Source organism: Lissotriton vulgaris, chromosome 2_2 (assembly GCF_964263255.1).
Source record: "Lissotriton vulgaris chromosome 2_2, aLisVul1.2, whole genome shotgun sequence".
NCBI classification, from domain to species: Eukaryota; Metazoa; Chordata; class Amphibia; order Caudata; family Salamandridae; genus Lissotriton; species Lissotriton vulgaris.
Genome location: NC_141688.1, coordinates 106,560,797 through 106,575,542, shown reverse-complemented (window position 1 = coordinate 106,575,542; position 14,746 = coordinate 106,560,797). Strand labels below are relative to the sequence as shown.

The following is a 14,746-nucleotide window of genomic DNA, read 5'->3' as shown; positions in this document are numbered from 1 at the left end:
GATTTTTAGCGTATCCCCATTTAGATAAATGTAGCTATCTTAAGGACCGTCTTTGGAGAATCCTGCTCAGATAAAACCCTGCGAGCAGCAGCTAACCGTGAGTGGCCGGCCATATTGCACAGCCGATGATAGGTACGGGTTTAACCAATCAAGAGCCAGTTGTGCTTCAGGGCTGCGAGGCAGCACCAGCCGCAGTTGGCTGGGTTCCGCAAGCCGAATGTGTCTGTCAGCTTAGAGAATGTGCTGGAGAAGGCATGGGGAGGAGGGACACAGTGGGACACACTCCGCTAACCTGCTCTGCAGAAGAGGTCAAGGGGCCCGCTCGTCCCCAGCGGCTCTAGGGGGGAACAGGGCTGGATTTGGGACTGATGGCGGCAGCCACAGAGCTGGCACAGTGCAGGCTGCTGTGTGGTCTAGAAAGTTCTAGAATCATGGTGTACTCTAGAAAGATTACTAAACAACATATGTTCCTGTGCACACTTAAATGTATTTAATTTCTTCTGAGTGATCCCAGTCAAGGGCCAAGGCGTGCTGTCCCCTCTGTCTCTGTCTCAGAACACAAAGCTAATTAGAGTCTCTCTATTCTCTCAAAGAGTCCCAGGGCGTCGAGCCAATATTTCAAGCCTCCATGGCCTTTATTCACGAATAAACACTCCGATTATGCGGTTACCAAAATTCCATTGATTGTAATCTATTCTTTTAATTAATCGTAGAAAATCAAAAGAATCTTCAAAACGTGCAGAACTTTCAAATAAATCTAAATTCTTTGAAACCATTTATTCCGATCGTTAAACTTTCATTACAGGTGATTTGAGTACGAGTGGTATCCCAAATTCAGTTCTTCGTCTATGTGAGCGTACTGTGAATAAATAAACAAATTGTCCCCACGTGTCAGTAAACGCCAAGAACAACAGGCACTGTTGGCTATGTGTAGTTATATGTGCACAATACGCTTTTGTGTTTATCAAGAAAAAAAGCCATGGGGGCTTGAAAAATTGTCTGGATGACCTGGGACTCTCCTCAAGTTAGAGAACAACTAGTCTTATTTTACTTTTCTTACCTATCTAGAAAGATGCCACTTTATAACAGGCAAGAACACTGGCCAACCACAAATCCTTCTTGGGTCAGTGCAGTACATCATGCACATTTTCTTCACAACAGCTCCAGGCCAGAGAGAGAGAGAGAGTCAACACATGTAAGGAGCTCGCCCAATCAATCCATTGGCTGAGAAAGGCTCGCTTAAAGCCCCTGTATTCATTTTGTATGTTGTGTGGAGGTGCAACTAAAGCAGTCTATAACCAGACAAAAAACATGAAACCATACAATAGAATATGCAGAAGTTAAATACATGCCACATGAAAATCAATACATTCCAAAGAGGAATTTCATTCGAAAATCACGGCTATGGGAGACCCAAACACATCTACTTTTTAGGTCTCGTCTAGGTAGCCCTTGCGCAGTCTCTGCTAGACATGCTGTATTCAGGATATGGGCTTTAAAAGCTCCACCCATTTTCAAGGACTGTCCCTGGTACAGGTGCTGTTACTCGGAGCTGTGGGCACTATTTCTTTCTTTAAGCTGGAGATCTCGAGACCAGTGTTCATGGTTTACAGAGCTCTGTTGTAAACATGGCTGCAAATCTTGCTCTTATCGTGCCACATTTGCTGTGCATTTAAAGACTGAGGTCTGTTTTGGCTGCATCTGACTCCTCCTCCCTCCTGCTTTTGAAACGCACGGCCTGGCGTCATGGTCCCCGCCTTCTAATGGCTGCTGCTGCCTCCGTCTCAGAGCTCAACAAGCATTTACTATGCAATAGGTCTCGCAATTGCGAGAGTTTGAGCTACTGACATCGTAAATGACAATGCATTTTATTTATGTGTTTTGGAAACCTGCAAGCGGTGCGTAAACCCGCACTTTGTTCTTATATTCGTTGCTTACAAGAAGTAAGGCCGGCAGTAACTGCGCCTCTTTTACTGCCAGCCTAGCTTCTCATAAGCAACGACTATAAGCACAACGTGTGTGTTTACCCACCGCTTGCACTTTTTCAAAATATATCAATAAAAGGCATTGTCATTTACAATAGCTCACACTCTCGCAAATGTGTGTTAGCTTCTGTAATTGGAGGCAGAATCTCATAATAGACTCCGAATCGAGAACACCGCTGTCACCAGCTGCCCGGCGCCCACGTTAAGAGGGGGGTGCTCGCACAGTACAGTCCTCGTTTGCAGCCAACAGCAGCCGGCTGCTGAGACGTGTAGATGCAAACTTAACCCCTTCGCTGCGGTGGCTATTCCGTCGCAGGGCTAAGGGGGAGGCAGGGCCGCGCGGCGGTCCCGTGCTCGTGATGGAACCGCTCCGTCACGGCCCGCGGGTGAGCTGTGCTTGTGACAGAACGGTTCCGTCACGGCCCCGCCTGCTCTTCAGAATGTCCAGCGCAGGCGCGGAATTCGCGCCACGCAGGCGCGGCGAGCAGGCCGTGACAGAACCGTTCTGTCACCAGCACAGCCCACCTGAGGCTCGTGACGGAACGGTTCCGGCATGAGCATGGGAGGGGTTAAAATGAGTACAGAGCTCACCTCTCCCAATTCCTGCGCGAGGAACTCATCCAATTCAGATTCTGCCTTTCCGTTCTAATACTCGTGCTATTTATTTCGTTATACATTCAGTACTTCAAGTACCTGATTTAAAAAAAAAAAATACCTGGGTGAAGAAAACGGTTTTGGATGGGCACTTTCGCATGGATTCACGAAAACTGAAAAACGGAGATAATAAAACTAGAAGTTTCACGCCAAGTGCTGTCTGCCGAAAAGCCAGTAGTCGCTGAAGATCCCTCTCGTGGCCTTCAAACACCAACTTGTTTCATCCTCTTCAAGACTCATTAGTGCGACGCAGTTAGTATATCTGGAGAGTAATGAAGCGGGGACTAGAAAGATAGTTCAAGTGATTGCGCACTGTTATTACCAGACAAGAAGGGACAAAAGCGACAGAGCATGAGGAACTCTCTTTTGTCCTGTAGCACCACCTACAGGGATCTCGGAGTAACGCACAATGATTTAACTTGGAGTAATTCTGAAGTTCATTTGCTGTTAAAGATGCATCACAATATACAAGTATATCATAGTATATAAATGTAGCGTTGTTTGTAAACCGCTAGTGAATAGAGTTTCCCATATTTCAAAATGCTCCTAGTTTTACCGGATAAATTGAATACGACGCCGGGAAATACCATTTGCCTTGCGACACATGAGAGCGGTACCAAGTGGGTAAAGCAGTATCAGAGTCCAGCGTCGAAACTACGGAGGGAGAAACGTTTACTTTCAACTTATGCTTTTAAAACCACACCTGGCTTCTCATAGTCGATGCCAAGCTGATAATTTAACATGCATTTTAAAAGATTGAGGTGTCACCTTTCATAAGCTGGAATCTCCAGATGAAAGGCACCAGATCTGCGGAGTTACCGCGAATCTAATAACCCCTAGTTTCAGAAATAAACCTTTCTCTGCCATTATGACGTAAACGTAAGTCATAAAAAGAATTGAAATGCATAGAAACCCTGTCAGTGATTTAAAAAGCTACTCCTAATAAGCGCAACAGTGATTTGTTTTTTTCAAGGATGAAAACACGGCTAAAAAAACAGAGATAGAGTATTTTAGGTCTCGCCAAGGCAGCACTTGTGCTGTCTCTACAAGACATGCTGTATTCAGGATATGAGCATTCAACACGCCCAGCGCTTCTCGTTGTTTAGTTGTCCTGCCTTTCTAACTTCCCTTACTCTGGTTGGTCAATATTGTCCATCTGTTCCGCCTTTGTGTGCTTGGTTTCATCCTAGTGGACATCACCAATAGTTATTTTTTTGGTTGGCCTTCTCTGGCCATCTGTTGCCTCCTCGCTCGCACCTCCTCCTTCCTGCGGCATGCCCCTCCTTGCACAACACTGCATTGACTTTTGTGTCAGTGGCGGCACGGCGCGCTTTAGCTTTAAACATCTAAAGCTAAAGCGCGGCATGCCACCATTGCTCCAAAAGTCAATAAATAAAAAAACAAAGGCGGGCGGACGCTGCATTTCTTTTCCATTTATTTATTTTTATAGCAGTGGCGGCACGCCACACTTTAGCTTTAAACATCTAAAGCTAAAGCAGGGCATGCCACGTTTGCTCCAATAGTAAATCAGCAGAAAAAAGGCAGCTGCACAACTTTTTTTCAATTTATTGACTTTTGTAGCAATGACAGCCAGCCACGCTTTAGCTTTATTCATCTAAAGCTAAAGTGTGACGTGCCGGGATTGCTACAATAGTAAATGAACAGAAAAAGAGGCAGCCACACAACTTTATTTTCTATTTATTGACATTTGTAGCAATGGCGGCATGTAGCGCTTTAGCTTTAAACATCAAAAGCAAAAGGGTGGCTTTTAGTAAATAAAAAAACAAAGGCAGGCAGATGCCGCATTTGTTTTACATTTGCAAAGCAATAGCGAGATCTATTGCATTGCAAATGCTTGTTTTATATTTTACAGAGCCGACTGCGGTCAGGACATCTAGCAGCACATAAATAGCAAAAATGTTGTGTTGAGTTGCCATTTGAGGAAGAGGCACATTAGAAATGAACACTCATCACATTTACCTTCCTTCTGAGGTGGAATCCCCCACTGGAGGTCTTTATGTAAGGAGGGTTGAGGTGCAGATGACTGTGTGCCACAGTAGCTTTGGGCAATAGGTGCCAATTTCAGCCAGAAGTTTTACATACCAGCATTTATATGCTGGGACTTTCAGATTTGCTTTTCCCTTTAACCCCTTCGCTGCTCGGCACATTCCCCTGCTGTGCTGGGGGGAGGGGGGGCCCGCGCGGCAGCGCTCCCATGCTCATGACGAGCTCAGCTCGTCATGAGCTACAGTGCTCCTGTGCTCATGACGAGCTGAGCTCGTCACGGCCGCACCCGTTTCTTTAGAACGCTCAGCACAGCAGGGGAATTAGCCCAGCGTGCGAGCGTTCTAAAGGCCATGACGAGCTCAGCTCGTCATGAGCACCGGAGCACTGTAGCTCATGACGAGCTGAGCTCGTCATGAGCATGCAAGGTGTTAAAAGTATGGGCCTTTGAGTCCCTGAATTCAAAGCTGTCTTGGCTAAAAAGTAAGGAATGGCTGAAGTGTCACATGAACTAGGGCTCCTTGGCAGCTATTATTCCGCCTCACAGTTTTACACAGGATTGGATTTTACACCCCTATTTCAAGTTAGACATGATAAAAGGGGGATTGGCATGCAGAGGCGGTTTTACCTCTCCCGAAATAGGTAAATTTTTTCCTCGTTATCCCAGGCATATTCCTTTTTCGAAGGGAATATTCACAGCTAAAATCCCGGTGCCTGTGGTAATTTTACACTGCTCGGAATCCAAAACCAGGAAAAACCACGGATTCTGCCTGACTTCGTGTTTATCCCGGCCTCAGAATGAGGGCCTTAGTATACCCAGTAAGCCATTCGGAAGAGTCAGACACGTGACATGATGCAGGTAAATCTGCCTTCCATTCCTCAACACTTTAGTTTTCTCACCTTATTTTTCACAGTACTACTTACAAAGTGTTACACAATTTCCCCTACAACAGGTGTCTGGCAATGCCTGGGTGTTAAATACAGGACTCATAAAACCTTAGACCAGTCTTACAGTATGGAGGTTGGGCAAGCGTTCCCTCCACATATCCGCCACCCTTGGACACTCAAGTGAAGGTGGCTGGAGAGGTTTGTATGCGTTGATGGACAGAATGCTGATCAATGTCATACATTCACCCCAGTACAGAGATCTGGGCCTACATCCATTGTTTGTTTACTCCCCCTGCCATTCCAGTTTAAACCCAGCCATATGCAAATCAGTCTTGACTCTGCACCCAATGGGAACAGTCCGGCCTGAACTGCCAGGTCAGGTCATCCCTGTCCTGGAAACAAACATCCTGTAACCGGTTTCGGAGTTTCACCCCTCAACTGCCAGGATAGCTTAACTCCAGTGGCATGGATAGCACGGGACCCACGTCTAGGCATACCCGTCAGACTCTGGGTGACAAATGCAAAAAGAGAAGTTGATGGGCAGAGACCTGGAGAGGTTTGTAGCCATGATATGGTGCTCCTGCTATGCATGGCTGATCCTGCTGACCCAGTTGCCTGTTCTTAGGTAGAGCTTAGTGCTGTAGCAGTAGACTAAATACCGTACCAGTAGGATATCCCGATGGGTCAGAAGAAGTGGAGGAAGAAACTTTGTGTCGTTGAGGGTAGCTGATGGCACATACACTTACCAAGCTAATGCTTTGCCTGTCTTCTACCTGCCTCTAATGCTTTGCCTGTCTTCTACCTATGTCTCTAATTCTTTGCCTGTCTTCTACACCTGTCTCTAATGCTTTGCCTGTCTTATACCTGTGTCTCTAATGCTTTGCCTGTCTGCTACCTCTGTCTCTAATGCTTTACCAGTCTTATACCTTTGTCTCTAATGCTTTGCCTTTCTTCTAGCTATAGCTCTCATGCTTTGCCTGTCTTCTACCTTTGTCTCTAATTATTTGCCTGGCTTCTACCTCTGCCTCTAATGCTTGTCTTATACCTTTGTCTGTAATGTTTTGTCTTTCTTCCACAGTCGCCTGTAATGTTTTTCCTGTCTTTTACCTATGTCTCTAATTCTTTGCCTGTCTTCTACCTATCTCTTTTAAACTTTTCCTGTCTTACACCTATGTCTCTAATGCGTGTCTCTAATGTTTTGCATGTCTCATACCTATGTTTCTAATGCTTTGCCTGTATTATACCTATGTCTCTAATTCTTTGCCTGTCTTCCACCTATGTCTCTAAAGTTTTGCCTGTCTTATACCTATGTCTCTAATGCTTTGCCTGTATTATACCTATGTCTCTAATTCTTTGCCTGTCTTCCACTTATGTCTCTAAAGTTTTGCCTGTCTTATACCTATGTCTCTAATGTTTTGCCGTCTCATACCCTTGTCTCTAATGTTTTGCCTGTCTTTTATCATTGGGTCTAATTCTTTGCACGTCTCCTACCTATATCTGTAAAGCTTTGCCTGTATTACACCTATGTCTCTAATGCTTTGCCTGTCTTATACCTATGTGTCTAAAGCTTTGCCTGGCCTTTACTTAGGTGTCTAAAGCTTTGCCTGGCTTATACCTCTGTCTCTAATATTTTGCCTGTCTTTTATCGTGGTCTCTAATTTTTTGCCTGTCTTCTACCCAGCTGTTCCTGCTGGAGGAGATGAGGGAGAGGAAGTACGACGGCTACGCACGGGCGATCCAGAAGGCATGGCGGAAGTATGTGGCCAGAAAAAAATATGTGCAAATGAGAGAGCAAGGTAAATATATTTATGTATTGCGCTGCGTGATAGCTAAAAGGTGCCTCGGTCATCTTGAGACGGTAACAGTGCAAACCTGTGTGCAGCAACTGCCTCAGGCAGGTTCCATCAGCATCTCTACCCTGGTTGCCGGGGTGTGGGGTACCTGTGCCTGTAGTGTTTGCATCTCACAGGTTACACATCTAAAGGCCTTCCTTGGAGAGGATCCGCACTCCCAACAAATACTTTTGTTCCATGTAGGCGTCAGAATTTCCTCAACCTGTACATACAGCGATCAAGTTTTGAAGTGATATGTATCTTATGGAGGGTTGATCTCACAGTGATTGGGGTGCACCCATAATCTCACTCACCCTATGTAGTGCTGCGCTGAAGAACTGGCACTATTTCTTTCACCTCTAAAGATAAGTATTGCAAACTAAGAATCGGACGGGGATAGAAAATCGGCCTGGTCACCAAAATAAAAGTTGCCCCCATTAGTGAATTACATGGGATTAGATAACTAAAGTAAAGTCCCCCATGTTTGCAAATTGGGGCAGTTTTGAACTTGTAAAGACACGCTGTAGAAGTATTTTTCAAGCTATGGAAGACTACACGAATTTAGGCCTGCTTTCGGCAATGTTTGTTTTAATGCCAGGGAAATCAACAGTTAAAACCACCGGCCCATAGAGCATCAAAGAGGCCCACAAAAAGCCAAAAAAGGTCCCACACACTGCCCTGTGAGACCAGCCCGTCAGGCACTGCCTAACTGCCCTGTAGGCCTGTTAGCCCTGGAAATACTCTGTGTTCCTTGTCCAAACATCACAGCCTGTAGCCACACATCACAGCACATTCCCGATATTGCCAGAATAAGATTAGATAGATCGAAGACATGTGAACCACGGTTTAGTTTCTGCCGAGCAGGAAGGCCTGCTGCACGAGCAGAGTTTTATATGGATAGATTTAGAAACAATATTCTTTATTTAAGCCCTGCTCTGTCCCTTGCTGTCCTACTTCTGGGGAACCTTGAGTCTCCTCTCACTATCAGCCCCATCTGTAGCCCACTATAGAATTCTTGGATTCATTTTGGCCTTCCCTGCTTCTTGTCCATCCAGTGGCTGCAGAGGTGCCATCCAGTGTCCCAGCTGTGCTTCAGCATGAAGGCTGTTTTCGCACTTAAATACGAATCTCCCTTATGCTCAGCTGTTGACATCTGTTGGTCGGCTGCTTCCATAAATGGATAATTTATGATACAGTTTATAGATTCTATCAAAAGCCCTGCAATGTTGGTAAAGCAGAAGGTTTGTAGGGCAAGGAGATGGATCCTTTCCGGAAGTGGGATTAAATACAGGGATCCGACTTCCTGGACGAGAAACTGTCACGTGATGAAGAATCACTGAAGCTCTTTTGGAAGTAAGTTGATCATTTTGCATGATGCATACAAACAACTAGGTACTGGAGACTGTAGTCAGTGTGCCCACCCTATAGAAAGACTTTACGCTGGGGTGATTGGTAGCAGCTGTAGGCGCTGATGTTCTGGTGATGGCAGTAGTTTCCTAGAAGAGGAAGGGCTGAAGGTTTTGCCGCAGTTTTCTGCATCGCTGACACCATGCGCAACTCAAGATTGAACCTTATCAATGTCACCCTTTTAAACAACGTTTTGGTTATTGGTCACTACCCCTTGCCTGCCCATAAATGCCTATTTTTGCCCACACCCTGTCACTACATCTGACTTGATTTGGAAATATGTGGCCATATGTTAAATTTAAAACAAGGTGAGCAAATAGGGGTGTGTTTCCATTGATTTATGTGCTTGAGTCACAAGGTTAAAGTTTCCACTGCAAAATTCTCTAGTAATATTTTATGTTGACGGAGTACATTTATCTGTATTATTTGGGTTTGATTTACATATGTATTACTTTGAAAGTTACTTTGTATAGAAATGGTCCAAGGTTGGAGGGGGACCCTCCCCAACTTCTGGCTGCAGATAATCCCGTGCCCTCCGCTACCTGTTCCATTCCTGCCCCTCTCTCAACCCAATCCTCCCCGTAACATCTACCCCCTCTACTTGTCTATATTGCTCTTTTACTTCAGAGCTAGGTTTGCACTGAGATATCCAAACACATATAAGAAATTCTTGAAATCTGTACTAACACATATTTCCTTTTAGCCTCAGATCTTCTGCTTAACAAGAAGGAGCGGAGGCGGAACAGCCTCAACAGGAACTTCATTGGGGATTATATCGGAATGGAAGAGCACCCCGAGCTGCGCCAGTTTGTGGGCAAGCGAGAGAAGATTGAATTTGCAGATACGGTCACAAAGTATGACAGAAGGTTTAAGGTATGCTATTCTCAATCAAACAGAAAATATTCATCTTATGCTAACACACAATGAATAATTCTGTTTTAATAGCCAAATGCCAATAATTAGTACACAAGCCCAATATTGTTCCTTGCTCAGATTTTGTATATCATTTTGCAGATGTCCTGCCAACTTTTAGAACATTGTATCCATAACATTTCTCAGACTGTAGTGCCCAAGGACATACATCTCAAGATGATCTGTCATTCCCTCAGTGCCTCCACGTTTTTTAACGCGTCCGTTATAATTTCAGATGTATACCTCTCTGGAGGCCTTTTGGAACAGACAAGTCCCTTGCACGGTGACAGACGTGCACGCCTACTCTGAGTGGATGCTTGGTGCTGTTTTTTTTGTCATGGGCAAACATGTATCATGCATGTGCTACATGACATAGACCTGTTTCACAGGTTTCGGTGTTGTTGGACCCTGGTGGGTGCCCAAAGTGCTACCCTCATGGTGGTGGAAGGCTACTGCCTTTACTAAGAGTTAACTAGCACTAGCAGAGTGGGGCAGCATAGCGTATAGTGTACAGCTCTTTTTACTTTGTCAGTGGAGTGAGGTTTATAGGCCCACTCATGTAATGAATACATGAATGAAAATCATTTATAAAGCACTTGGCTACTCCAAGAGTGTTCCGGCACTCACCAGCAATGGTAACACAGAAGAACAGACCTCAGCCAATCAACCACTACTCTAAAGGCTAAAGAGGTATATGTTTTTAGTGCTTTTTTGAAACTCACTTCCTCTTTTATTCTCAGCTGACTAGGCATCTGATTCCTTAAGCCTGCACTGTAAAGGAGGAGCCTCCTTTCCCCTTCTTTTTAAAGCGGGGTACTGTTAGCATCCCAGCTCGACTGGAGCGCAACGCTCTCCTTGGGCTGTAAGCATTAATCCTCTCATTCAGATATAGCGGCCCCTAATTATGAAGGGCTTAATGTGTCAGTGTTAGTACTTTAAACATTATCCACTTACAGACTAGAAGCCAGTGAAGCTCCTGACGAAAGAGCGGAGAGATGAGCTCTGCGGTAGCTTGTACAATAGGCAGCTGCCATGTTTTGTACACCTGTAAGCGCTGGACTCTGGGATACACAGGTAGAGCAAATTAACATAGTCCAGCCATGATAGTATCCTGCTGCGCTTCCTGAGGAATCAGATGTAGGATTCTGAAGGCAGAGAATCCAAAGAAAAGATTTTACTAGCGAAGAAACATGGGCGTTGAAGGAAAGGTGCGAGTCAGACAGAACACCTAAGTTTCTTGCCACCTCCACTGGAGGCGGAAGAGGTGAAACATTCTTTGGCCGAGCTCCAGTCCATCCTGGGAGGGGATTTCGCCCAAATAACAAGTTCCTTGTCTTATCTGGACTACACTGTAATTTGTCTTCCTGAGCCAATCAAGTAGCGCCATTAATCAAAGAGCAAATGCTTATTTGGCGCTAGCTGGATCCACTTTATAGGTGAGCAATCTAATGAAGTGTCGCTGCTGTGAGCTGAACTCACCCTCAGTCTACATCAAGTTAGTATGTAGTACTTTGCAGTGCATGTGTGCTTGCATACGTGTGCTGAGTGTATGTGTACTTGTGAGTAGTACAATACATGGAAGGTGGTGGGTTCCATTTTTGGAGACCCAGGGCTGACTAGAGGAACATGGGGAGGCAGAGGATTCCCCCCAGACAGATTTGTGGATGGCTGTATTCCTGAGAGCTGGGTGGAACTTACACTGGAGAACAGTACACTTTAAACTGTGTTGTTTGATTCAGAAAGAGGTCACTGAAAAGTGGCCTGGGCACATTTTGGGACGGCGATGGAGCTGATATGACAATTATAACTGTAGCTGACATCCAGGTGTGAACCTCTAGTCACTCCCATGGCCTGTGTTGTGGGGCAGATATGGAGTTGTTCCTGTTGTGACAGACTGGTTTCTGGAGGAAGGGCAAGAAAGAGGAATGGGCACTTCAAAAAGAAGCAGACGCCCAGCACAAACTTCAGAGACTCAGACACTTAATCACATGCATCCAAAACCACCTGCCATGGAGCCTGTAGCACCAGTGCCTGCCTCCTTGCCAAGACCAGTGTGCAGTGCGAGAAAGAAGAGAGATCTTGGAAGGAATGAGGACCATTGGGAGATCCTGGTGAGTGGATCCTCATAGCAAAGTGTGAGGAAGTGGCTGCTGCACTAATCGCCCATGTGCAGACTCAATTCAGTGACACTGGATTCCAGGGAGGGGTTGCTTTGAAGTTAGCCATTGCTGCATAGACTGGGCCATAGCCCCTGTGTGGAGTAAAGTCGGCGACCCCATATGCCAGAGGGGGCTGTCGTGAAAAGCATTACTGCTGTGCCGATCGGGCCTTAGCCTGTCTGCGGTGTAAAGTCAATGACCCCGTAAGCTAGAGGATGCCGCCATGAATGATGCATTAATGCTGTGCGGATTGGGCAATAGCCCATGTGCTGAGTATAGTTGAAACCCTCTATGCCAGAGGGGACTGCCACAACGTGTCCATTACTGCCGTGTTGATTGGCCATAGCTGTGTGCAGAGTAAATTGGCGACCCTGGATGCCATAGGGGGGTGCCGTGAAGAGCAAGGGTCATCGCCTGGTTTTGCTGATGCCGAGAGTGAAGGCCGCTGTGGTGACCTGCCAGTGCCTAATCCCTGACTGAAGCACCAGAACCTGAACAATTATCCCCCTACGTATAAGAGAGATCAGAGGAACTTACAGTGTCCTCGGAGGGAGTGACTCGAACAACCGGCTGCTACTCATGCAAAGCCAAAAGTGCGACTCACTGCTGGCAGCCGCCGCAGACCTCCTGAACATTTGACCATTAAATGCTGCCTGGGACTCAAATAGAGCAATCCTGGTGGGAGTATGTAAGCCTGATCACAGGGCCGAAGGGCCCAGGGAAACTTGCTTTGCTCGTAGCACCCATGGGTGCTGAAACACTTTTAACTTTAGAAAAGTCAGAGTGGGACTGCAGAGACTCAGACGTTGAGTGTGGCTTTAATTGAATGTCGCAAAATGTGAATGAGGAATAACCACTGCCAATAGAGAGGGAATTGGGATTCAGGGACCTACCTATCTAGAGTACTGAACTCAGGAGGACTGTGTGTGTGTGTATTATTCGTGTATGCTGCATTTTACTTTGTGGTGGAATATAAATGCTCCTTTTTTTACAAAAACAAGTATCTGACTTGACAATCATTTATTGCTAATATTGAACATATTTGGAGTTGCCAACCTGTGTTCTCCTCCTACCTCCCCCGAGTAGCCTTGGACTGCTCGACCCACGCTCTAAATGGGTCCTTGGCCCAGTTGCTCAGTACCCACAGTCGGTCGGGCCCGGGAATAAAAGGCCTCAACCCCTATGGTTGGGCCCAGTAGCTCTTGCTTGCCCCGTGGCCCTGTGAAAGGTGTTCTGACAAGGCCCTATTCACATATCCATTTACGCATGTGAGTTCAACTTGCATGTGCAAATGACTTGATTTGCAAATTAGGTTGTTCACAAAAGGAACACTTGTACTAATAAAATGATTCTTTTATATGTAATATAACCCCACAATCGAGTAGTATAGCACATTAGTAAATCTTACACCATGGGCAGGGTGTGGGTCTTTGCGGGCCGCGATGCCTAGGAAAGATTGTTATTTACAAACTTTTTTGTGACCTATTTCCACTCTAGAAACGGTTTGAGATGTACTCTTGTCAAAGGCCACATTGAGGGCCTGATTAAAGAGTTTTACCCATTCTAGGGGGTCTTTAGGAGAATTCGTTCGTACATATGCACCTAAATTCCTTTCGAGAATAGGAATTAGAAGGAAAATACCCCGAAAATTGTTGGAGTTGCATAGGTTTCCTTCATGGTAAAAATATTCTCCCTCTGGAGAAGAAAAAAGAAATAAAAAATGCACAAATGCAATGGCGTTTCCCCATACACGATGTATAAGTGCACAGGGGGTATATACTTTTGTTAGTCACAAGTGCAAATTCACAATTGATTTCCAGGGCTATGCCTGGACATCTTTGTGAAGTGCTTACGTTTCGAAGTCTGTGCCTATGCGAGGTCGCGAACCTGTGGATACAGATTTCTGAATTTTTTGTGAATCAGGGATGCTGCTCTTAATAAATCAAGGCATGCTTGAACCATACTTTGAAGGCAAGGGTTCAGCCTGCATAAACCTGAAAGAGAGGCCATCTCTACTTCTTAGTGCCCGCAGAGGAGCCCATCTCACCTTATAAACCACTTAATTTGTCAGTCAGTCAAAATACTTTATTACGATAACTTAATATCATATAAAGACACTTAATTTGTTTCCAATTAGATTGAGCTGAATGCATGTTTTGAAAATGTAATGGGCAAGTCCCTCACTTGAAAAATTGTGATATGTGCACCACTGAGCAAATGATATGTGGCAGCTGGTGCGGAGCAGCACTGCTCACTGGAAAGAGATATGGCAGGATGGCAGATTTTTGCCAGACGCGGTCAGACCTGTATCTGTTTGTAAATGGCCTCTTTGCATTTGGTACCTTTCAGCCCCTGTACTGCAGCATATTTGGCATGCATTTTTATTTTCATTGCTAACTGCCATTTCTCAATTTAAGGGCTGGTTCTGCAGGGCTCCCCCTGCTGCACACAGGCTCAGGTTCAGTTAGGGCGTGTTTGTGATGTTAGAAGAGGCAGCCAGTAGGTGTTGAACAGTGTAAACAAAATACAGTGTCTTGTATTGGATAGAGTTACTAAACTCTTGTTGGATGATATAACAAGAATGCGAGTTATAATAATATTTAAGTACACCTGGGCCTACTCTTTGTTACACCACGGGCTATTCCCAGATTGAGAGCTTTGCTCCGAATTTGTGATGACTTCCAGGATAAAAGTTAAATAAATTGCTTTTTGAACAATCTTTAGTTTCCCTTCCACCTGCATTATAATTATGCTGTGATCTCAGTGCTTTATCGTTCTATCACCAGATTCCAAATTACCGCTTCTAAGAGTCTTGGTCTAGCCTCCAGAGATGTGGCGTAATGGCCAGAACTGCCGACTTTGTAGCTGGGAGAACCAGGTTCAAGTCTCGGTTCTGGCTCAACGT

General features: G+C 45.3%; 1 protein-coding gene across 2 annotated transcripts in view; it reads left to right on the top strand.

Moving 5' to 3' along the window:
- The window catches only part of MYO1E (myosin IE), a 635,008-nt gene that overhangs the window by 524,232 nt on the left and 96,030 nt on the right, over positions 1-14,746 (top strand). For both annotated transcript variants that reach the window (XM_086959387.1, XM_086959385.1), the window contains exons 20-21: positions 7,213-7,327; positions 9,474-9,643. In XM_086959387.1, the coding sequence (XP_086815513.1) occupies positions 7,213-7,327; positions 9,474-9,643 (285 nt within the window). The remainder of the gene's footprint in view (positions 1-7,212; positions 7,328-9,473; positions 9,644-14,746) is intronic.